The sequence below is a fragment of the Harpia harpyja genome, chromosome 1 (assembly GCF_026419915.1).
Source record: "Harpia harpyja isolate bHarHar1 chromosome 1, bHarHar1 primary haplotype, whole genome shotgun sequence".
Taxonomy (NCBI): domain Eukaryota; kingdom Metazoa; phylum Chordata; class Aves; order Accipitriformes; family Accipitridae; genus Harpia; species Harpia harpyja.
In genome coordinates, this window is record NC_068940.1 from 7,275,522 (window position 1) to 7,297,956 (window position 22,435).

The 22,435-nt window shown below is 39.1% G+C and overlaps 1 protein-coding gene across 1 annotated transcript; it reads left to right on the plus strand.

Moving 5' to 3' along the window:
• Window positions 1-1,086: 1,086 nt before the first annotated feature.
• DEK (DEK proto-oncogene) lies at window positions 1,087-22,344 on the plus strand. The gene is made up of 11 exons (XM_052807589.1): window positions 1,087-1,314; window positions 3,213-3,359; window positions 5,070-5,171; window positions 5,667-5,776; window positions 8,468-8,562; window positions 11,327-11,447; window positions 12,584-12,766; window positions 15,832-15,964; window positions 18,253-18,401; window positions 19,734-19,802; window positions 20,742-22,344. The coding sequence occupies exons 2-11, from the start codon at window positions 3,224-3,226 to the stop codon at window positions 20,751-20,753; spliced, it is 1,110 nt and encodes a 369-aa protein (XP_052663549.1). The 5' UTR covers window positions 1,087-1,314; window positions 3,213-3,223; the 3' UTR covers window positions 20,754-22,344.
• Window positions 22,345-22,435: the final 91 nt, after the last annotated feature.

Sequence of the window (22,435 nt, forward strand, 5' to 3'; positions counted from 1 at the left end):
TTCAGAAAAGGGAATCTGCATCTCCGTTGCCTAAATTGGGAAGTGATTAACATACACTCCCCAGACTTTCCTTTTGTACACAGTATATGAATCGTAGTACTTCCTAAGTATTTTGCTATTCCAGATTCTACTGTTTTGTAGCACTTATACTACACGTTTCCTAGCTTCATTACCAATTCTACACGACTGTGCTTCACACGTGCCTAAGATTAACCATGCGCATCAGTGTGACCTTCTTCTCATTCCCTCTCTCTTCTCACCCTTTTACCTGGTCCTTCCCAAAGTAAGAACCACCCACCGACAGCTACTCACACTAGCCAAAAAGCTGCCCTCAGTACCACTTGGCTTCGAGGCAGCCGCCGGCAGTGGCTACTTCGGGGTACTTCCTTCTCCAACCTATTTGCCGAAGGCACGTTAAGGCCAGCCAGGCCTCCTCTCTGGTTTGAAGATGACGTCTTCAACTCTGGCAGGCCACGGCACGGGGAGCGAGCCTTTGCCCTTTCGGGGGCCGCCTGCGACCCCCACATTTCACAGGGGTTAAGGAGGAGACCTCGCTCGTTCAGCCCCGGCTCCTACTTCTACGGCCACGTCTCCTCCGTCGGCCTCAGCCTGTCAGCACCGGCACCCGCAGGGAGACGCGGCCGTCCGGGCGAGGCGGGACGGCCGAGCACCTCCCCGCCCGCACCAGACCGAAGGCGGCGGGGCCGCCCGGGCGCGCGGGACGGGAAACGGCGCTTTGAGGCAGCACCCGCGGGGCGCGACCAACCGGCGGGAACGGCGCGAGGCGGGGCGGCCCCCTCACACGCCCCCGCGCCCCGCCCCTCCCTTCCCCTCCTCAGCGGAGGCGACGGCCCCCGCGGCGGCGCGCGCTGCCGCCCCGCCTACCCGCCGCGCGCGGCCCTGACGTCACCGGCGGGGCGGCACCGGCCGGCGAGCGCACGTCACGCACATCCACACACCCCGCCACAACAACCCCTCCCTGCGCGCGCACCCGCCCCGCCCCGGCGGCCGCCTCCCCGCGCCGGCCGGGCTGCGGGCGCTGATTGGCCGCCGCCTTCCCGCTTCCTTCTCCCCGTCCGAGAACCCGCCATTTTGAAAACCTTGTTGATTCCGGGAGAGAGGGAGAGAGTGACCGACCGACCGACGGACGGGCGGACGGCGGGACGCGGAGCGCGCGCGTGTCGCTGTGCGCCAGGCCCCCCGGCCCCGCCCCCTCCCCCCGCCTTCTCCTTCCTCCGGTAACTGTCGCCTCCGGCTGCCGTTGCTGCCGCAGCCGCGCCCGAGGAAGGAGCCAGAGCCGGGGTTCGAGCTGAGGTGGGTCCTGCCGCCATGGCCGTTAACGGCGCCCGAGAGCGCCTTCCCGCCTCTCCGTACCTCGCCGCCGTCGGGCCGGGCCGGGGGGTGACGAGGGGAGATGAAGGGGGGACGGGGGGGGGGGACGCCGTGTGCCGGGAGCGCTTGTCCCTGGCCGACCCACCGGCGGCCGCGGGGGGCCGCCTCCCTCCTTCTTTCCCTCCCTCCCTCCTTCCCTCCCAGGCCTCCGCCGGGCGGCGGGCTGCGTTTTCCGCCTGAGGTGTTTCCTGAGCGCTCCGTCCTGCCCTGCGGCGGGAGGCGGGCGGAACGGTCTCGCCGCCTGTTAGTTCGGGGAGGGGGACGGCGCTCGCCGCTGCCCCCGCCGCCCCTTCTCCTTGGCTGCCGGCTCCTCCGGGCGCTACCCGTCGTCGTCCCTTTCCCCGGCCTCCGGCTCGCAAGCCGGGAAGGGGACAGGTGGCGAGTCCGTGTCTGAAAAGTCCTGGGCGAGGGTGGGAGGTGCTGTTGTGCACAGTACCCTTCTCGGGGCGGCTTGCGAGATATTTCTCCTGGCCGAAAATACCCCCGGCTTCAGTCTTCCTAAAGGTGGATCCCAGTACCCTTTTTCCCGAAGCAAGTCATTCTCAGGATCCTGGTTGTCGAAAAGCTAAAAAGTCTCCTACTTTCCTATTCCCCTTCTGCTCCCGCTGAAAGGGGAAGGAAAGACAACTTGTAGTACTTAGCTTGCTTTTTCACTTGTGCAGACAAGTAAAATTCAGAGAGTAGTATCGTGAAAAAGCCGGACTACTTTTCCGTGTCAAGTGAAATACTGGTAGTAATGCCCTGAGAGCAAAATTTTTTTTCCCCCAGTGATTTAGCAAAGAGGAGTAAACTTTTTTTCCCTGACTCTTGGTAATGTAACTCATGTTTTCTGTCATTTGGAGTGCTGCTGTTCTCTGGCACCTGCTAATGTTGCATATAAGCAGTTGATTTCATTTTGTTTATTGAGTCTGACCTCTTGCAGATAATGTTGGCTTTAATATCAGAAAAAGAAAGTGGTTAATCATGTGATTTTTTTTTTCCACAAGGGCTTATACAACTGAAGCTGTATTTTGTTCCCGATCTGTAAACAGTGAAAGATTTTGAAAGCTAGAATTTTTCTAAAATGAACAGATATGGCTATCTTCCTCTGTTAGATAGAAATGCTCTGTCAGTAGGGAAATGGTACTCGCCAAAGTGAGATATTTTCAAGCTAACATTTAAGCCGCTTCAAATGCTAAGAAAAGACTCTTCTTAAATATGCTAAGTATGAACCATTTATTCTTTTTTTTGTTGTAGATCTGCAGATTAAAACCAAAAAGCATTTTCAAGCCCTAAGATGTCACAACTATTTGAATTCTGGAAGCAGTGTTAATTTTTTCCAAATTGCTCATAACTTATATTTTTCATTTTTCTGTTCCTATTTCCCATCTAAATATGTAGCTTGTTTAACTTCCTAGGAAACTTGTATGCATGGTTAACCATGATCAGAAATAACTACTCAGTTTATAATATGGTGCACTAAAATTGTGATATCTTAAAACATTACAGTTCTTAATAGATAGCAGCATCAACTGCTTTGAGCGGGTGTTTCCAAATGCTTCACAAAGAAAGCTTGAAGGCTTGTGTGTGGAAAGAATTTATAACCTTTTAAACTCTTTTTAAGCAGGCTAGTTGCAGAATGGATGGCAACTCCTCCTGAAAAATATTATGTATTGTATGTATGCAAAATACATTAGTGTCTTAAAGAATGTGAATAATCACAATACGAGCACTGTGACATTAATTCTACCGTACAAGAAGATTTTTTAAAAAAGCAAGAATCCTCTGTTTTTCATGTATAATGCTATATCGATGATGGTTTCCCTGACTGCTTTTTACAGAACTATACACCATGTCTTCTGTTGTTTCATCAAAAGAAGATACAATGTCGTCTGAAAAAGCAGATGAGAAAAAACCTGAAACTGAAAACAAAGCTGAGGAAAGTGATGAAGATGAAGAAGAAGAGGAGGAGGAAGAGGAAGAAAAGGGTACTTGTTTTTCCACTGAATAAGTTGTCCTTTAAAAAATGCCAAGCTTACTGAATGCAATCTCCTGTGATCTCAGCTAATTGTACAATTATTGTTTAGGAGATTCCATGGTACATCTATCTCATAGGTCATAAATTGCTTCCCAGTAGACTATAATAGACAACACTAGAAACAGCGATGATGGTGTTCCTCAGGAAAGATTGAAGGAATTGCCAGCATCCTGGATTCCTACACTAGGGTGTTGGTGGTAGTGTTGTATAAACTTCTAGATGATTATAAGAGGTAGCATCCTTTATCAAATTATTTGTATAAAAAAAGCATATCCAAAAGAGAATCCTTTTTTTGCCAGTAATACTCCGAAGTGATCCATGTTTGCAAAAGAGAGAAACTTGAGAAATATGGGCTGTAGCTTTGGAAGCAATACAGATGTCTTTGCTTAACTACTGTGAACTAATTTACTGGGTACCAGAATTTAATTAAATCAGGGGGAAAAAAAGTAAAACTCGTAGGTTGAGATAAGAACAGTTTAAGAGAACAGAAAGGAAGAAAATAATAATGATAATAATAACAATAATAAAATGACAATAATAATAATAAAAGAATTGGAATATACAAAACAAGTGATGCACAATGCAATTGCTCACCACTTGCTGACTGATGCCCAGTTAGTTCCCAAGCAGCAATCCACCTCCTGGGCCAACTCCCCCCAGTTTATATACTGGGCATGACATCACATGGTATGGAATACCCCTTTGGCCAGTTTGGGTCAGCTGCCCTGGCTGTGTCCCCTTCCAACCTCTTGAGCCCCTCCAGCCTTCTTGCTGGCTGGGCATGAGAAGCTGAAAAATCCTTGAGTTAGTATAAACACTGCATAGCCACAACTGAAAACATCAGTATGTTATCAACATTCTTGTCATACTGAACCCAAAACACAACACTATACCAGCTACTAGAAACAAAATTAACTCTATCCCAGCCGAAACCAGGAGATGTGGTATCATTGAAGTAGTGATGTGTAATGTATACATAAAACAATCTAAATGTATTCATTACTAAGCAGTACCAGAATTACTGGGAATAGTATTGTAGTATTTGTGACACTCGTATTGTGCCCTGCAGAGTGCCACACTCCGTAGCCCTGGGAGGTGTAGTACAGTCCCACTGTGCTTGTGCTTCTGCCTCTCCTGCTGATATGTGTGGGTCCTCCAGTCCAATAGTGGGAAAAGAAAACGTCTGCAGGCATGCTGGACTCTTCTTTTGCCCATCTGGGGGTAGTATTCTCCCTGAGAGCTCAAGTGGAGCTGTGCGTGTAGGGGCTGCAGCGTCCCGGAAAGAGACTACACCAAACAATGTCAGTTCTGTACCTCAGGAAGGCAGTGAAGGGAGAGAAGGATGGGTTTCTGAAAATGCATAGTGCTGCAATCTCCATCGTGGGGTGAAGTCCCCTTTAGGAAATGCCCAGTCTTGTCTTCAAGGTTAAGTTGGATACAGGAGTGTGGTTAAGAACTAGACTCCTGGTTATATATATACAGCTCCATAGAATCCCATTGACCTATTAGCCAAAGGTTTGAAAGTGTCATAGTACCTGGTTATATCATTATCCATTTTTGGTTTGCAATTTCAAAGATTCAGTGTTGTATTGCGTGTCATTACCGTTGAATCTGCTCATATAATGAAAAATACTGTTTTTAAGGAAGCTGTCTTTTGCAGAAAAGAGTCTCATTGTTGAAGGAAAAAGGGAGAAGAAGAAGGTAGACCGACTGACCATGCAAGTGTCCTCATTGCAAAAGGAACCTTTTACAATTACACCAGGTAAGCTTGTACTCTCACATAAGAATTTTGACTGTCAGGAATGATAATGAAACCTCTTAAAAGATCAAATTATTAATTTGTTGTAGATAAGACCTAACTTAAGAGTTGTGATCCATTTTTAAATAGTAAGGCTATTTAATTATATGAAAACCCTCTTTTATTCTGTAGCATCAATTTAGATCATAAAAGTTCTATAATGTTTAAACTTACCTGGAATAGGATCTTCAGTACCTAGCCACCACTAACAAAGGCAGAAGCAGCTAGAATAAAAAGAAATGTACCCTGGTCTAGGTAGTATCAAGTAAGGAAGATAAAGAGACTGTCAGGATGCCTGATTGATAGGAAGAGGCCTGCTTAATGTTTGACCTATTATAATGTCTGATGCTATTCTGAAATAACTTTTTTGCTTTTTTAAAAACCACTAGATGTTTTGAAGTTACAAACATAGGTAAATATGAATGTGATGAATAGCGTAATTCATTTTAACTGTTTCAGGAAAAGGACAAAAACTCTGTGAAATTGAAAGGATACAATTCTTTCTGAGTAAAAAGAAGACAGATGAACTTAGGAACCTGCACAAACTCCTCTACAACAGGCCAGGCACTGTAAGAATTTAAAATCAATCTTGTATATCTACTAGTTCTCATGCATAGTGAAAATGTTTGTAGTATAGTTTTTTACATTTGCACATGTGGATCTATTTCAAGTGTCATTTATTACAAACTACTTAACTGGTCCTGCAATATTCTTTTTTTTTTAAGCAAGCCCATAATTTTTCTAACTCCTGTAAACTACTCTCCCTGTAAAAATCCTATGGAAAGGTGAATTGTAAGTCTGCTTGAATACAGATTTTTTTTTTTTTTTTTTTTAACGGGGGGGAGGGATAGTTTAATTTATGAGGATGAGTTGGAAATAATTTATGGTTGACATGCTAAAAACTGCTGACATGCGGATTATAGTCAAAATACTCCATGTAGTTATTTTGTTCAACATAGCTTTTTCTTAGTACTTCTGTTTCTTTTATGTTTGAAACATATTGGGTTTTAATACATTGCTACTTACCTAGTTGTTTTCTCCTTTAGTTTGCACAAAGCAGTAGAAAGTAAAACTACATTATATGTAGAATCTTAATAGTGATTTTTGTCACAATTATCTAAGACAATTAAAATATTAGTTAAAAACTGGTATGCTCGCTTTTGTATTTAAGAATGAAACTTAAAGAAAATATAATAGCAAGTCTGTCTTGGAGCCCTTTATGTATCAGTGATTGTGCCTTAGATTTCAGAGTAAATATGACCCATTTTCCTTGCTAATAGAGGTAAAACAGATGTAGAGAAAATAAGGCATATTAAATTTTACTATTTCAATACACTTACCATATTTATAGGAATTTGTTTTTAGTCTCTTTGTGTATTTGGAAACTTGAACAACTAGCACAGAAACCAGGAACTGAATAGTACTAGTGCAGATGCATGCTAGCTGTAACATCTCAGACCACTGCTGCAAATGCAATGGTGGTTTAAATGGCAAAGAAAGATCTGTTGCCTCCAGTATTCAGAAAAAGAACAGTATATGTTCATTAAAACTTACTTCTGTGAATTATGCTATTTTTTCAGTATGGCAATAAACCAGACTAGAGAATTTCTGACTCGGTGCATACAGAGTTTTGCAAACTTTTGGATTGTCCTGCCGTAGAATTTAATTGTTGGATAGGAAAGGTACAAAACCAGAACCATGTAACTTTCTGATTTAACTGGCTTTACTGTGAAAGTCGTCAAACTGCATCCATTTACCCTTCATGAAACCAGTAATACTTTTCTACCGTATTTGGGTGGAGGTACTGGGATATCATTACCTCAGAATCCATCTTTCCCACTTTAGATTGCAGATCTGAGACATAACTGATTAAGAGACTGTATTGTTTATTGATTATGCAACACACTACTAAGAAACTAACAACTGAATTATACTGTTATTAATAATTGATTTAGTGATCAATAATAATCTAATAAACTAATAGACACATAACTGTTCGCAGTTTTGTAATTACATGCAAATGATGTAATTGTAAATTGATACTTAACACTCCTAAATAATACTAACTAGACACAGCTGCTGTTGAAATACAGCTCTTGCCCTTCCCTCCTACGCCACTTGGTTGCAATTCTACCCCCACTTTGCTCTGCCCTCCCACATTTAGTCTTTTGGACGTAGACTTGTTGGAAAGTCCAGCTGGATTGCTGCAGTGTCCCAGTGGTTTGAGTGCAGAGATACGACAATATGTTTATTTGCTTGGACATATATATTGGTATGGTTTCATCCAAAACTATACTTAATCAGAATTGTAGGGAACTCAGAATGCTGTTTAATATGGTGAAGATCAGGTGTTGTCTTGTATGCACATTCTGTATGTGCTTTGGATCGTAGTTAACATTTTTAATAAAACATGCCAATACCATCTGCAAATTTCCTCTAGGTGCTGGACAAAGATAGTTCTCTTTGGAAAAGGAGCTTAGCTTTGGTAAAATTATAAACTAATGGAGAAATACCAGGAACAAAATTTGTAGAACTATAGAAAGTGAGTTCAAATTATTCTTGATAGTGTTAAAAAGAATTCAGAAGAATGAAAGATTTGGGGATGGTTTTTAACTTTTATTTTTGTAAAAAGAGATGGAGCAAAACCAAAGAATGTATTTGGGTTCTTGATGGGAACAATTTTCCCATTATAAGAGCTGTTGCAATGAAAGTTCAACCCTGTTCAGACTGCAGGTATAATGGCAAAAGTTGTAAATTGGGTGGTATATAAATGCAAAAATGGGTCACGCTAAAGAAAAGGTTCAAAAGTACAATCATGATCCTGTGTAAGACTTTAGAAAAAGCAAGTAAAGCAAATCTGCTTTAGAAGATTATATAGTAAAAATAAAATTCACTATTCTATAACAAATCACATGGTACAAAGCATGCAACAGGCTTCATCTGATCATAGTTGTGTAAACCTGTAAATAATCATGCAGTACGTTCTAAACAAGCTTGAAATGGCGGGTGATTTTACCTAATAAGTTATTAGAAGGAATTAAAAGTACCAAGATCACAAGAACTTTGTTGTTGTAGTTATGCTGTCATGAGATAAATAAAGGCATAATCCATGTAGGTTATAACTTAAAGGGTGTAACTTTTTGTCAACAGAAAGCTAAATGCTAGAATAGATTTTTCTTGTATGAAAAGTTAACAAATGTAATTGGATGAAATCTTTTAAACTACTTGCAATGGAAAGTAATCTGTGTGTTCTGTTCTAGGTTGCTTCCCTAAAGAAGAATGTGGGTCAGTTCAGCGGGTTCCCGTTTGAAAAAGGAAGTGACCAATACAAAAAGAAGGAAGAAATGTTAAAAAAGTAATGATCTTTATTGCTACTTAACATAGCTTCACTCATGCTATACACTCCTTTTTATTTTCAAAATTTTACTTCAGATTAAATTTAAACTTTAAGCTGAGTGGCTGTTTCCTGGAGCTCTGTGATCTGTTTCTGAGCCCATTTTAATCACACAAATTGGTCTCTTAAGACAACTTGAAATGTGTTAAAAAGAGTTAAATTGTGAACATTTTATTCACAATTCCTACAGTCCTGGCTTTAACTGTTGCATGCTAACTAGCAGATTCTTCTGCCAAGTGAGAGGAAGATGTTATTTCTCCAGGGCAAGCATAGTGTTGTGAATATATCATGCTCTATTCATGGTGCAAACATGCATCCTTCTATGCCTCAAAACCTCCTTCACAATCAAAGCCACTTCTACTTACTGTATGTTAAACATACAGTCTTATTCCTAAAATTGCTCTAGCAACTAGTCTAACAAATCCTTTTTTTTTTTTCTTCTTTTTTTTTTTTTTTACTGTCTCCCCACATAAGCTGCTTCTCTGTTAGCAGGAGAAGCTGCTGCAGCTTGGTTTTGACTGGACTGAAAGGGTTTAAAAATGACCTTGCATATTTATGCAGCTAGTTGTAACAAGTGAAAGAGCCAATAACTTCTACACAATTGATTGTAAATTGTTTTTTTTAGTGTCAGTTTGTTGATAGTAGAAAGGCTTCCAGAATCTGGAATTTGCAAATCTTCCTCAGATACGCAGTTTTCTAGGAGTAGGCTTTGTCAAATACACATGAATCTACAATCTGTCTCAGGATCAGAGTTTTGACCGCTTCCCACTGATTTAATGGGATAATGTTTACCCTTATCTGCAAAAGGTCACAAAATAAAGTATTTTTGCCCATTTTTTTCGTATTTTCCATATGAAAGAACTGCTGGTTAAGTTTTGTTACCCTTCAGTCTTCAGCAAATATTCTGAAAACTGGTTGAATTGTCACTCTTATATCAAGGTACTGAGCGCTGTGTACTTGTGTTACTGTGGCAAGTTCTGCTGCTGTTCATAGCTATGTACGAAACACTGCTGATTAGATTATTAATTTACTCTGACTGCGTGGTTGATTTCTGCCCACACTGTACACTTGCATGTCATCATGTTTTAACAGCATTGAACAAGATAAACAAAGGACAAAATTTATTTTGCAGAATCTTACTGCTCAGGTTATAAACTACAAAGAATGAGGTTTGAGGTTGCTGTGTGGATTAGAGTTCATGGATTTTGTAAGTCAAAACTACTTGCTATGGAAGTTACTGACTCAAAACTTGTGTGCACGTGTTTATTCCACACTTGAACTGCATTTTAATACTTAGTACATTATGTTTGCTGTTACCTGCAGAAGTACCTTCAAAGCATTAAAAATACGAAAGGATTTGGGGAGTGGTACTTATTCTTTGTATATACCAGTTCTAACTTAAGTTAAAATACAAGGACAAATGCCATGTGTAAGACAAGTCATAAGGAATTTTAGTTAAAGCAGCAACAGAACCATAAAACCCTTAATTCGGTATACAAGGCCTTGAAAGTCTGAAACAAACTTTGACGCTATGTAGCTTTTAAATCCGTTAACACGTTAGGTGAGTTTTAACTCTATAGTATTATTGTCTCTTAAAATGCAAGACACTGACTTTTGATTCTGCAGGAATACCTTACAAGTATTCAGTGTATCCCCAAAAGCTAAACAGGAAGGCCTTCTGCATGTTAAGATTGTACAGGTTTTTTTATAACCTTGTCTAGAAAAATGATTGAAAGATTTTACTTCGTTGTTGGAAGGATGGTAGATGAACTATACTTTGAGGAAGGAAGATGCGCCAAACCAGTTAGGATTTTCTGTTCCCATGCCCTAAAACATGGGAGAACAAAGTTGTTCTGCCCCTTGGAAAGTCTGTGAGTCTAAAGGGACGGTCTGAAATTAAATGCTACTTTAGAGAAGTTGTAGGCCACCATGAAATAGTTGCGCTGACTTTTAAATGAACAATGAAAAATAAGTTTCCTTTGACGTTGATTACCAGAAATAGCTATTAAACTTGTGAAAAGTGGTCAGACAATGAAATCCACTTTTCAGGCAGCATCGTACAAAGTGAATGAAGAGGAAAGCATAAGCATGCAAAGGGAGGTAACAGGTAGAATAAGTAGGGGTTTTTTTGTTTTGTTTTTAAACTCTCATTAAGCTTGCATTCTGATGTCATACCCTCACAGGATTTGAGTCTTTCTTTCCACTTTTTTCAATACCGGTGGGACAAATGATAAAGTGGGACAATTGGTTCAAGATCCTTTTGGAGTAAAGGGGGTGGATGTCAGAGTTTCTCTTAACCTTCTATCTTCATCAGAGGTACTTCCATAAAGGGGTAAGGAACCAGAGAAAAAAAAGGGAGGCCCCCTGCCACCTTTGAGTTCAAGTCTTGTACCCACTGGATTTATTTTCCAAGATTGATTCTTTCCAGTGTGGTAAATTAGGAGAGATTCTGGGGAAGATTTTTTAATTAAGATTTTATAACTTTTTTTTATATATCCTACTGTACACACATGTGGATTTGGGAATTTTGTTTTATTTTGCTTTATGTAATATGGTGGTGGTTCTTTGCTTAACTATAGATAAGACTGGAAACATAGTTAAGTGTATATATTCATGCCTATTGTCAGGTTGCAAATGCAAACCAGATAGCAGCTTCTATGAGTCAAATGTTGACTGATTGTTTAGGATATGATACTGAATCTTTTTTCTTTTTTTTTCACTCCAGATTTAGAAATGCAATGTTGAAAAGTATCTGTGAAGTTCTCGACTTGGAAAGATCAGGAGTTAATAGTGAGCTGGTAACCAGAATCTTAAACTTCTTAATGCACCCAAAATCTTCAGGCAAGGTGAGATGCAGGTTGTTATGCTTGCTTTTATAGCTCTGTTATGCAGCTGTCTCTATTGCTTATTATTTGCTTGTTACCAGTGGTGATAGAGTTACTGTTCTAACTTAGTGAAGTAGCAATGGCTTCTTGAAAGAGAGTAGTTCTGCAGACATCCATAATGCAGTGAGGACTTAGACTATATGCTTACACATAAAGTGCACCTGTTACACACTGTTAGCGCACAAAAGTGTGTGAGGTCAACACATGAAGCTGATTAGAGATATCCATACCCAAATACCCTAAGTAGCTTCTGCTTTGTGGGTGAATGGAGGGGAGGAGACATAGTATGTGAGCAGGAAAGAAAAAGAAGAAAAAAAGGTGTCAGAGCAGGGAAATAAAACATGAAAGGACAGGAAAATAAGCTGTCAGATGTTACGCGGGTATGCTACAAGTTTGCAAGTGTGATCACACTTGGTCATCACAAAACGGAATTTGTTGCAAGGCCAGGAAAACTTGCTTTAACTAGTATATGCTAGTATGCTAGATTCAGCTGCCAAGACTACTAAACTCTATTACTAATCTTGGACTTTCAGGTTTTGATCTAAAAGCAATACTTAAATAGTTGGACTGTTGCTCAGGAAATTAAATTTATTCCCAGCAAACACTGGTGGGTGATGTAAGCAAGGAGTCTGCATGTTATCTTAGGGATACTGGCACTGAGTGACAACAAAATGCAGTTTTGCATAAGACATGACAGAATTCCTACCTTTAAGTCTTCTGAAGAGTTGTCAGCTAATTTGTTACCAGAAGAAAAAGCTTGCTTTTATGAGTTGGGAGGGCATAGGTAGGTAAAGGTTCCTTCTAGATTGTTCTTTCTTGCTTCCCTTCCCTAACCCCCAACCTTTGAAAGTTTGTTTGGTTAGGGGAGTGGAAGGGGTGCTTGGCTTAGACTGAAATTTCATTTTACTCAGCTCCATCTCTGGAATGAATTTCTGCTTACTGCAAAATGTTAGGGCTTAAGTGTAGTACATAAAATAGTCCTGGGTTTTGTTATCAAGACTTAGAGACCTCTGTATTTGTTTACTGTTCTTTCATGTGATTTGAAGGATATTTTTTAAATTCACTTTTGTATTCCTACTTGGATCCCTGTCTCTCAGCCACTGCCAAAGTCCAAAAAAACACCAAGCAAAGGTGGCAAAAAGGAACGCAGTAGCACTGGAACAACAAGAAAAGCAAAACGCACCAAGTGCCCAGAGATCTTGTCGGATGAATCCAGTAGCGAAGAAGATGAGAAGAAGGAAAAAGATGACTCTTCAGAAGAAAAAGAAAGTGAAGATGAGGTAATGAGGGGTTTTGTTTGTTTTTCAACATAGGGCTAAAAACATTTGTCTGTAATTTGTCATTATGTGGTTATTGATTGGTAATTCTTGGAACACGTGGAGTTGGGGGGTAAGTGATATTTAACTGAATGAATGGTTTGAAAGAAAAGGGAACACATCTGCAATTTATAAGAGATTTTCATAATTTCTTAGTGCATTAAAGTTAGAGAATCAATAAGATAAAAGACAAAGATTCTGATTCTTGGATGGATATATGCACCTTATAAAACCATTTGCTATATGTCATTTTGGGGCAGCCAGGATTTCAAACATCTTGTGGTGACTTTATTGTAATTTCATAAAAACTCCCAATATCTCTATATTTTTTTTCTGTGTAGGGTTTGATTGGATGCCTAGGACTTAATGTTGAATTCATTAGAGGTCCCTGACCTACCTGGCTGCATTGTGTTTGGATCTTGGTTCCATATTTCTCCTGGATTTTATGTCCTAATCTCTCTTTTAGGGTTCTGTGTCTTGGATCGCAAAGATAAAGTGAGCAACATAGTAAGCAGCCTTACAAAGATCTCTGCAATCTCCAAAGTGTTCTCATCTCGCTGTGTTTTCTGTTCTTCTGTTTTCTTTGAAGCTTCTTTTAGCCTTGCATAGTAGGAGAGAAATTAGATGGTCTTTGTATTTAAATGCAAAATACCTTTCCCTGTGCATTCACGTTCAGCCCTGTACTTTCTCACAGAATAAACACAAAACATGGAGGGCCAGTACAAGTGTACAGCTGATTTGTGTACAAAGCGTATACAGATTTGTCCATATGCATGAAGCCTGGAAAAAAGAAATTAAAAGGAGCTACAGGCTCCATCTTATCCTATATTTTGATATAGATGGTACTGCCTTCTTAGCCTTAATCAGACCACTGCAACAAACAGCAATTAGTTGACTGATGGTGTCCATGGAAATTCTTTATGTAAGTTATGGAACCTTTGGCTGTAATGTAAGACCATTATTTACTTGGGTTAAATTCTGTGTATGCAGTGGAAGTGTGACAGGCTGTTAAGTAAATAGTCTGAGCTATAGAAAATAGTAACAAAAATCTTCTGTTGAAAAGCCAATTTATGTAACTTTAACAGTTTGTTTTGTCACTGTCATTTTGATAGGTGTTGGTTTTAATTTTAAAAGATGGTTCAAGGAAATTCCCTATGCCTCCATGAAACAAACTTAATTCTTGGTTTGCCTTTTTCTTTCCCCACAAAAGGCAAATTGAAAGAGGGCTGAAATACTAAAAGTTAATTTTATATTTGTTCATCTCTTCAGCAGAACAGTCTTCCTACTGTGAGGAGAGGAATGTCACTTTCAGAGGCAGGAGTTGTCTTTTAGAAAATTTTTCAAGAACTCAGTTATCTAAAAAAAAACCCAACCCCCCCCAAAGAAACAAAAAAAATCTAACAAACAAAAAAACCTCACAGTAAACCCCATTGATCTAACTGGGTTTTCTTTGCCTTCTTTCAGAAGATAGGAGTTAGATATGTCTGCCAGGCAATAGCTGAGTAGTCTGCAGTCTTTGGAAACTGAAGTTGACTTGCATGGAGTAAAAGCTTAACTATCACAAAAACACTAGTATGTCAAATTAGTTTGAATATTAGGAAATGGTGAAATGGAAAATGTCTGCATTTGCACAGCTTTAAGATTGCAGCATTTAAAAAAAAAGTTAGGTTTATGACACTCTTTAACGTACTACAGGTGGAAGGATGTAGGCAGCAAATCTGCTTTGCTACCCCAGCTCCGTTGGAATCTTAGGTATGGAGTGGCTGGAGTAGATTGTCCTCAGACTTGCATGTCTCTCTTGATTGCAACTCTTTCTTTAAACAGTACAAACAAACAAAAAAATCTTACAGTTACCTGGAAGCAAAAGATACCTGAAATATTTTTGTATGCTGGGGGAGCATAATTTTATAAAAAACTGAAATGTGAGTGCCAGGTTTAACTTCTGACTTTGTAGCTGGTGATGGAGCTTTAGCAGAAACTTGAAAGCTGAAACTACAAACTACACAACAAACTACAAACATTTATTGAGAAATGGAGCCATCTTGAGTGTATTTTCTGAATTTCAATAGTGAAAGTCTTCATTTCACACTGCAGAGCAAGTGCAACTGTAACTGAGCAAGCCAATATAAATAAATATAATCTGGTTTATTAAATATTAGTTTCATGACTTGCACCAGGTACTAATGGCAGAAGCAGTTAAAAGTTATATGAACTAATCTTAAGTGTTTAGATGTTGATAGTTTGCTCAGTTGACTACACTGCCATTTAAAATATAAATTAGAATTATGAATTTAGTAACTATTGTTAATTAATTTGTTTTGTTTCATGATGTTTTTTCTCTGAAGTATGGTTTATTCCTGGTCAATGTTCCATGTTTGCTTCTGTGAGGAAAGTTTTCAGCCTTGTCAGAAGTACTGTCTAAAGATTCTGTGTGTTAAGCACACATTTAATTTGTGCCAAAAATGCAGTGCACTGATACGTGTATACTGTATGTATTTATGTTCCCAGTTTCTTCTGTTGATGTTAACTTAATGCAATGATTTTGGGGGTTTACTAGTCACAATAATCGGCCAAATTATGGATTAGCTAATGTAGTTCTCCTCAGCTAGTGCAAAAAGAATTAGCCGTGTGTAGTCTTAGAGAGCTATAGCATCTAGAAGTAATTGAATACAACATACCATGTCCTTGTTTAAAGGAACATCTTTAAAGTGACTTTATAAGCTAATTATAAGTAATTATGAATGGAAAGTTGTAGCACAACCAAACTACTAGTATGATCAAAAAGTTCTAGCTGTTTGAGCTTAAAAGTCCATGTAGAAGGACAATGTGAAATTTAAAAGAATGTAGGAATACTCTTTGTGGACATATTCCCCCTATGGTATAAGAGTAGAAATTGCTAGTGCAATATAGTAATTAAATTTGCTGATTTAGTTTGTATTGACAGAAAGGATAATTTCCATTGTGGAAAAGAGGTATGGACTGTTAGGATAGAAATCATCATTTTAATCTTCTGTTTTTCTTTTTTATAGCCCCCTAGAAAAGCATCTAAAAGAGAAAAATCTAAAAAGGTGACTTCCAAAACCAAGAAAGCTGTGAAGGGTGCGAATGTCAAGAAGGCAGATAGCAGCACTACTAAAAAAAATCAGAACAGTTCTAGAAAAGGTAAATGCCTTAAATCTTTCATCATACATTCTCTTGTAGCTTAATTGGCATGCTTATTAGAAAGAAAGCTTTTGCACCTAATTGTGAAAGAAAATAGAATATGGTGAATTGTTGGCTTACTATTTCTTTCCTTGCAACAGTAATTAAAAAAAAAAGTTCTTAGTTTGGGTATAGTTTATGTAATTTCTATTGTCTACATATATTTGCATATAAACTGAAAGTATCAGCCTAGTTCTCCCTTCTGCTGGAAGAATGTTAGCAAAATTCTGTTGGTGCCTCTATAGTGACTTCATGTGAATCTTACAATTGATCCAGTAGTATATATCACACTGTGTATCTTTTGTTCAGCAGGTTAATGTGTTTTTTGTTAACATAGATATGGGTTCTACATGCATCCTGTTGCTATTGGTTTTCTCATATCTGACGATATGCATAAAAGTATACATACATTGAGTTTCTTAATACCTGTGCAAAGATCGCAGCAGTGCAGGTGGGGACAGTAGTTTCTTTCTAAGCAGCTTTGCAGAGAAGGACCCGAGTAGGGGTTCTCGCAGACAATGAGTTGAACCCAATTCAGCAGTGTGCCCCTGTGATAAGGAACACTGATGGCACTCTGCGCTGCTTCTGCAGGCGTGTAACCAGCAGGTTGAGGGAAGTGATTAGGACCCCCTATTCAGCACTTGTGAGCCTGCCTCGAGAGTGCCGTGTCCAGCTTTGGGCTCCCTGGTGCAAGACAGATGAGGACATACTGGAGCGAATGCAGTGGAGGGCCACCAATGCGGCCAGGGGGCTGGAGCAGCTATGTAGGAGGGGAGGCAGAGAGAGCTGGGCTTGTTCAGCCTTAAGAAGAGACGGGTAAAGGGGGATCATACTGCAGTCTGCAACTACCAAATGAGAGAGTATGGGGAAGGCAGGGCCACGCTCTGCTTGGAGGTGCACAGTGAGAGGATGGGAGACAACAGGCACAAGCTGACGCCAGGGAAGTTGCAATTACGTGTTAGGGGAAGAAAAGCTTCACCGTGAGGATGGTCACAGAAACGGGGCCTGGAGGAGTTGTGGAATCCCCGTTTTTGGAGATGTTCAGAACTCAACCTGGCAGGGCCCCGAGCGACCAGCTCCACGTTGGCCCTGTTCTGTGTAGCGGCTTAAACCAGATGATCTCCAGAGGTCCTTTCCCACCTTAAATTCTCTGGCACTGTCTAACAGCCATGTCTCTGTTACAATTGCAGTATCAGTTATTAATGCAGCGTGTATCCATACTGTAAACATACTTCACTTAATGCCAGCATCGGCACATGTATACTATAGCACAGACATCAGTTCAGATTAATTACTCTGCTTGTCAGCATATTAAGAAAAGGAATGGTTAAACTCTTAGGCATGGAATTATGCTAAACTTCTTTCATATCCTTATTTCTCAGCAAACTCACCTGCGCTGAACTCAGTGTATTTTCAGGTTGGCTGCTGGCAGTACTAATGTGGCTGACACTGTGTGTGTGTGTGTGTGTGTGTATGCTTTATTTTGTCATCAACATATATATATATATAAAAAACCTTTACATATGTGTTTTGCATATATGTTAAGTAATATGTTCATAATGTCTTCTTTACCCCTCCTGCATTTCTGTTTTGAGTCTATGTTCACAGTACACAAATCAGAATGTTAAGTAGGTCTTTCTGTAAGTTCGTTATCTAGATTGTTTGGCATCTGCTCTGAATTTTGTCTTGTTGGCAGTAGAGGAACCCAGTGGATGTTGGAGTCGTTCAGACTAATTTTTTTGCTGCTGGAAAAGATTGTAGGAGTGTCCTGTGCCTCTTCACTTAACTTCCTTTATGATTCTCTTATTTGCTGTCATGGTGTTCTGATAGCATGTTCAGTAATACAGCACTGCAAAATTACAAGATGTAGTGCGCAGCGCTGCTGGAGGGAAAAAAAATCTGAACTCCTTTTAAAAGCAGATAAGTACTTTTTTTAGGGCCATAATACTCAATTTAGAATTGTTGTAATAAGCCTTTTTTTAGTTTGATAGATTAATCTGTCCCATAGTTTCTAGGGTACATATTGATTTGTAAACTGATGATTCATCAACAATGATGCGGATTCATAAATAAATGTGGTACTGATAGCATTAGCTTTGTTTTTAAATGGAAGGTCTGGCAAGATGTCTATTTTAAGTGAGCATCTGTATCAGATGTTTGGGGAAAGTTCTGATGGCTTCTGTTTTGGAGGAAGAAAGCAGACAAATAGAAAATCTTTTATTACAATTCAAATTATTCTTCATATTTAGAAAGTGAGTCTGAGGATAGTTCAGATGATGAACCTTTAATTAAAAAGCTGAAGAAACCACCCACAGATGAAGAACTTAAAGAAACTGTCAAGAACTTATTGGCCAATGCAAACTTGGAGGAGGTCACAATGAAACAAATTTGCAAGGAGGTAAGCAAATATGATTTTGCAATCTCTTTAGGCAGTGGTTTGTCTGTGAACTGACTTTTGTCGTTTCAGAAATGGAGGCTTGCACTCTGCACAGTGGTTCAGAAACAAAGTAGTTTTGCATTGATTTATTTACTCGCTAATAGCTGTAACAAGGAGAGCTTTAATCTTAAGATATGAAACAATGATGCCCAATATTAGAAGGGAAATCTCCAAAAAAAAATTAGCTACATGGAAAGCAGCAGTATTACCTCCAAAACAACTGCCATGTCTTGAAGTGAAAGTATTTGAGATGTTGAGACGGTGCAGCAGCTTGCTGCTATCAAAAGGGCTGTATCCTGGTCTCTGTACATTTTCCTGCTCACCTTGCTCTCATTCTTCATATGTTCTCTTTAGGAGTCCATTCAACTCTAATCTACCAGCAAAAAATGAATAGGACTCAGCTGAGTTAGTGAGTTGAATCAGTTCAGCAAGGAATCCATTAATTGTCAGGACAGGTGCCAGGAAGGGACTATGTGGCCGGAAAAGGGAAAAGTGGGGAAAAGTGACCAAAACACAGACAATACTGTTACCTTGGTATTTTCTACAGTCAGTTACCTCACGTGTTTGTTTTCCTGGTACTTCCAAGAAGTTGTCTTGAGAAAATTAAACCAGAAGTTATTCTTATGAGAAAACTGCACGTTTATATTCTGTACAAACTTTTTGTCATGTTTATAGTCATCCTAGAAGTCTGAAATTTGGTATACTGAAATAAAATACTCTGCATTGGTTATCAGTGTTGGCATCTCTTTTTTGTTTGTTTGGTCCTCTCCCACCCAGTTAACCAAAGAACAGTTGTAGAATAGCACTCAAATATGTTGACTCCCCTGTTGGTCACTTGAAAGGATCACAATTTTACATATTACCAAAAAATAAATAAGCCTTGGGATTTGATGTTTGTTTAGCTTCCTACACTAATGCAGGGGTATCTGACTACTTAGAGAGCATGTAAGACAAAGATGGGAGAATTCTTATTTGCCGGACATGCCAAGATAGACATTCCAATTTGTTGATGTGAAAAATTATAGTACCAGTTTAGTCAGTGACAAAACATTAAAAAGTACATGTATTTAAATATTTATGTGGTCAAAATAAGGACAGGAAAATAAGATTGTCACTTTCCATAATTAACAGAGGGCATTTTGGCAGTTGTAATACTAGAAGTACCACACCAATTCTTGCCCTAATTTCATTTAAGGTCCTCCTATTCATACAATACATTGAATGAAAATAATTTGAGGTTTGTTTTGGTTCGGTTTTTTACTTTTTTTTCTTTCTTTTTTTTTTTTTTTTTAGGTGTATGAAAAGTATCCCAGTTATGATTTATCTGACAGGAAAGACTTCATTAAAAAAACAGTCAAAGAGGTAAAGACTTTATCATTTAGAAAACATTCTGGGTTGGTTTTTTTTTTCCTGCAGCCTATTAGAAAGTGGCATGGCATCCTCTTACACTAGTTTTAATAGTCTCCTGTATATTGGAAGTTTAGTGTTCTGATAAACCTGAACTCTGGCTCTGCATTTTTTTTTTTCTTTTGTAACCCTCTTTCAAAAATAACTGCTTCAGACTCTTATTTTCTTAGCATGCCACTACTACTCTTACGAATTTCTTTGGTAAGCAAAACTAAAATTAAAGCTATCATCATTTTTGATGACTTTTAGTCTCTGAAAGCTATGCATTTGCTTTAAATTACAGCCTTGGCTGCAAGGTGCACTATAATTGATGCACTGACCACATACATTCGTAGGTAACAATGCATGAGGTTGTATAAGCTCTGCAGACCTGCAAGCTCTGGCAACGAGAGAAGGCAAAGAGGATAGAGATGGATAGCTTTTCTCTGTATGCACTCCTGATAGCACAGTTACAATGTTGCCTTTGAGTTTGCTGCACTGAAGATTAGGCCTAATCTAATGTACTCATGACAAAGGGTTTATTGTCTAGTCTGTGATTGGTAATTTGTAAAAAAAAATTACAAGTTCAATTACTTTTGCTTGCTCCAAAACTAAAAATGGAACTAGAGAAGTGAGGTTCACTTAGTGGAGTTAATAAAGTAACTTTTCTTTCTCTTGTGGCTTCATTTGCAGATGTTGATATATGGCTATCTAGAAATGGTTGTGTCTGTTCTGTGCATACATATGTCTCTATCAGCAAAGGCATAAGAGAGCAATTTGTCTGCTGTAGGGATGTTCTTGGTTTTTTGTGATAGCAAAAGTAGAGTGTATTTTCTTGATAGTCTGATGGAAGAGGAGAGGCTGTATGTAATTGGATTGAGAGAAAGGAGAAAACTAATACACTTCTCTTTTCAGTTGATTTCATGATCTGACTGTGGGAAACGAAGATTCCTGGTTTTATGTTCCCATGGATTTGAAGATCTGATAGGCACCAGCAAAAGGAATGTGTCTTACCCTTGTGGTATTTAGTCAGAGCTGATTCTGCTGATCTAATGTTAAGAGTGTTGATGTAAATTGCTTTGTGTATCTTTTTTTTAAAAAAAAAACAACAAAACAAAACTGCATTTGATGCAGGTTTTAGTTGAACATACTTAAGTTTCGTGCATGGCAATAAATGTTCCCTTTTTTATAGTTTTTGTACATTTTGAATTGCTTTGTATAACTAGATTCATTAGAACCATCGTGGCTTTTTAGTGTGGATTACTAGCTTGCAGGAGATTTTAAAATCAAGTAAGATGAAAGCTGCTTATCTGCACATATACATGCAGAGACTGGAATATTGCAGTATTGGTTATAAAGATATTTTGAATACATATCCATTCTGAAAATAACAAAGAGTTAGTCATATGTTAATGTCTTTTATATTCTGATACATTCTACAGATGCAGAATTATTCTAAATCTAGATTACTGTCTTGCATGTGTAGGCACTGAGAGAACTGTCAAAGCATGGTAACTAATTGGCATATAGATGTTATTTTTGTACTTTTAAAAGGCTTTCTGTTGTGTATATAAAGTTATTTCAGATTTCTTTTGTGCAAATCAGTTTTTTAATCTTGTTATCTTAGGATTTAGGACATGAAATGTCAGTGTTCAGCAGTGAGGCTGTGATGAAAAGTGGTATGCGGAAGTTTCATGAAACTACAAATGAGTTGAGGTTTTACGATGTTTGTCCCATCTTAACCTTGTACAGAAACTAAACTGTAGTTTTATACTTAAGCTTTTCAGCATTTAACTTTGTACAAAAGACTAGAGATACATTTGTTTCAATGGCTTGACAGTAAATAAAATCCCTCCAAAGGCTATAGGAGAATTTCTAAAGTTCACTTTGCAGAAAATCTTTTACTTTAGTGTCTTGACTTGATGGCCTAGCATCTCAGAAGCGGGTAGCCAAGATGTACAGCTGGGAGGCTCAATAGCTTTGGAAATCCACAGTGGGGCCTCTGAATCAGGCAGCACTGACGTGAGTGGTTAAGCTGTCTTCTGTATGGGAAAGCTCTTCTGAACCTGAGCCTTGGTGCCTCAACATGGACAATGGTACTTTTAAGCCTGCAGTCTTGAACTTTGGCCTGCAGCTTTTTGGATCAAAGTGAACTCTTTGCATAAATTTTTGTTGTTTAGGTTCCTGTTCTCGGTACACCTTGTTGCTAATATGGGAAGTCCTACACTTAAAATCATTAAACTAATAGTTGCCAAAGTGTGGGCTGCCATTAACGCCATGAGCACAGAATCCCTCTGACTGTAGTATTGCTGGAAAGACAAAGCATATTTTTTTGAATTTTATTATTGTACAGTTGAGAAATAAGGGTTCATAAATGATCTAAATTCTGAAAATGTTCAGCCAGTTAGACTATTAATCTTCACACACTTTCAATTTCTTTGCGTGTAATCATTTATAATAAGGCTGAATGTAATGGGGGTTTTTTGTATTCAATAAATGTCTTTCACAAAAATGTAAATCAGTTTTGATGATCTAACATTTGCTTAAATGTATAGTAAAAAAAAAATCTATACAGAAACAAGGTGGTTGTCTTTATCTTATCTGGTAGA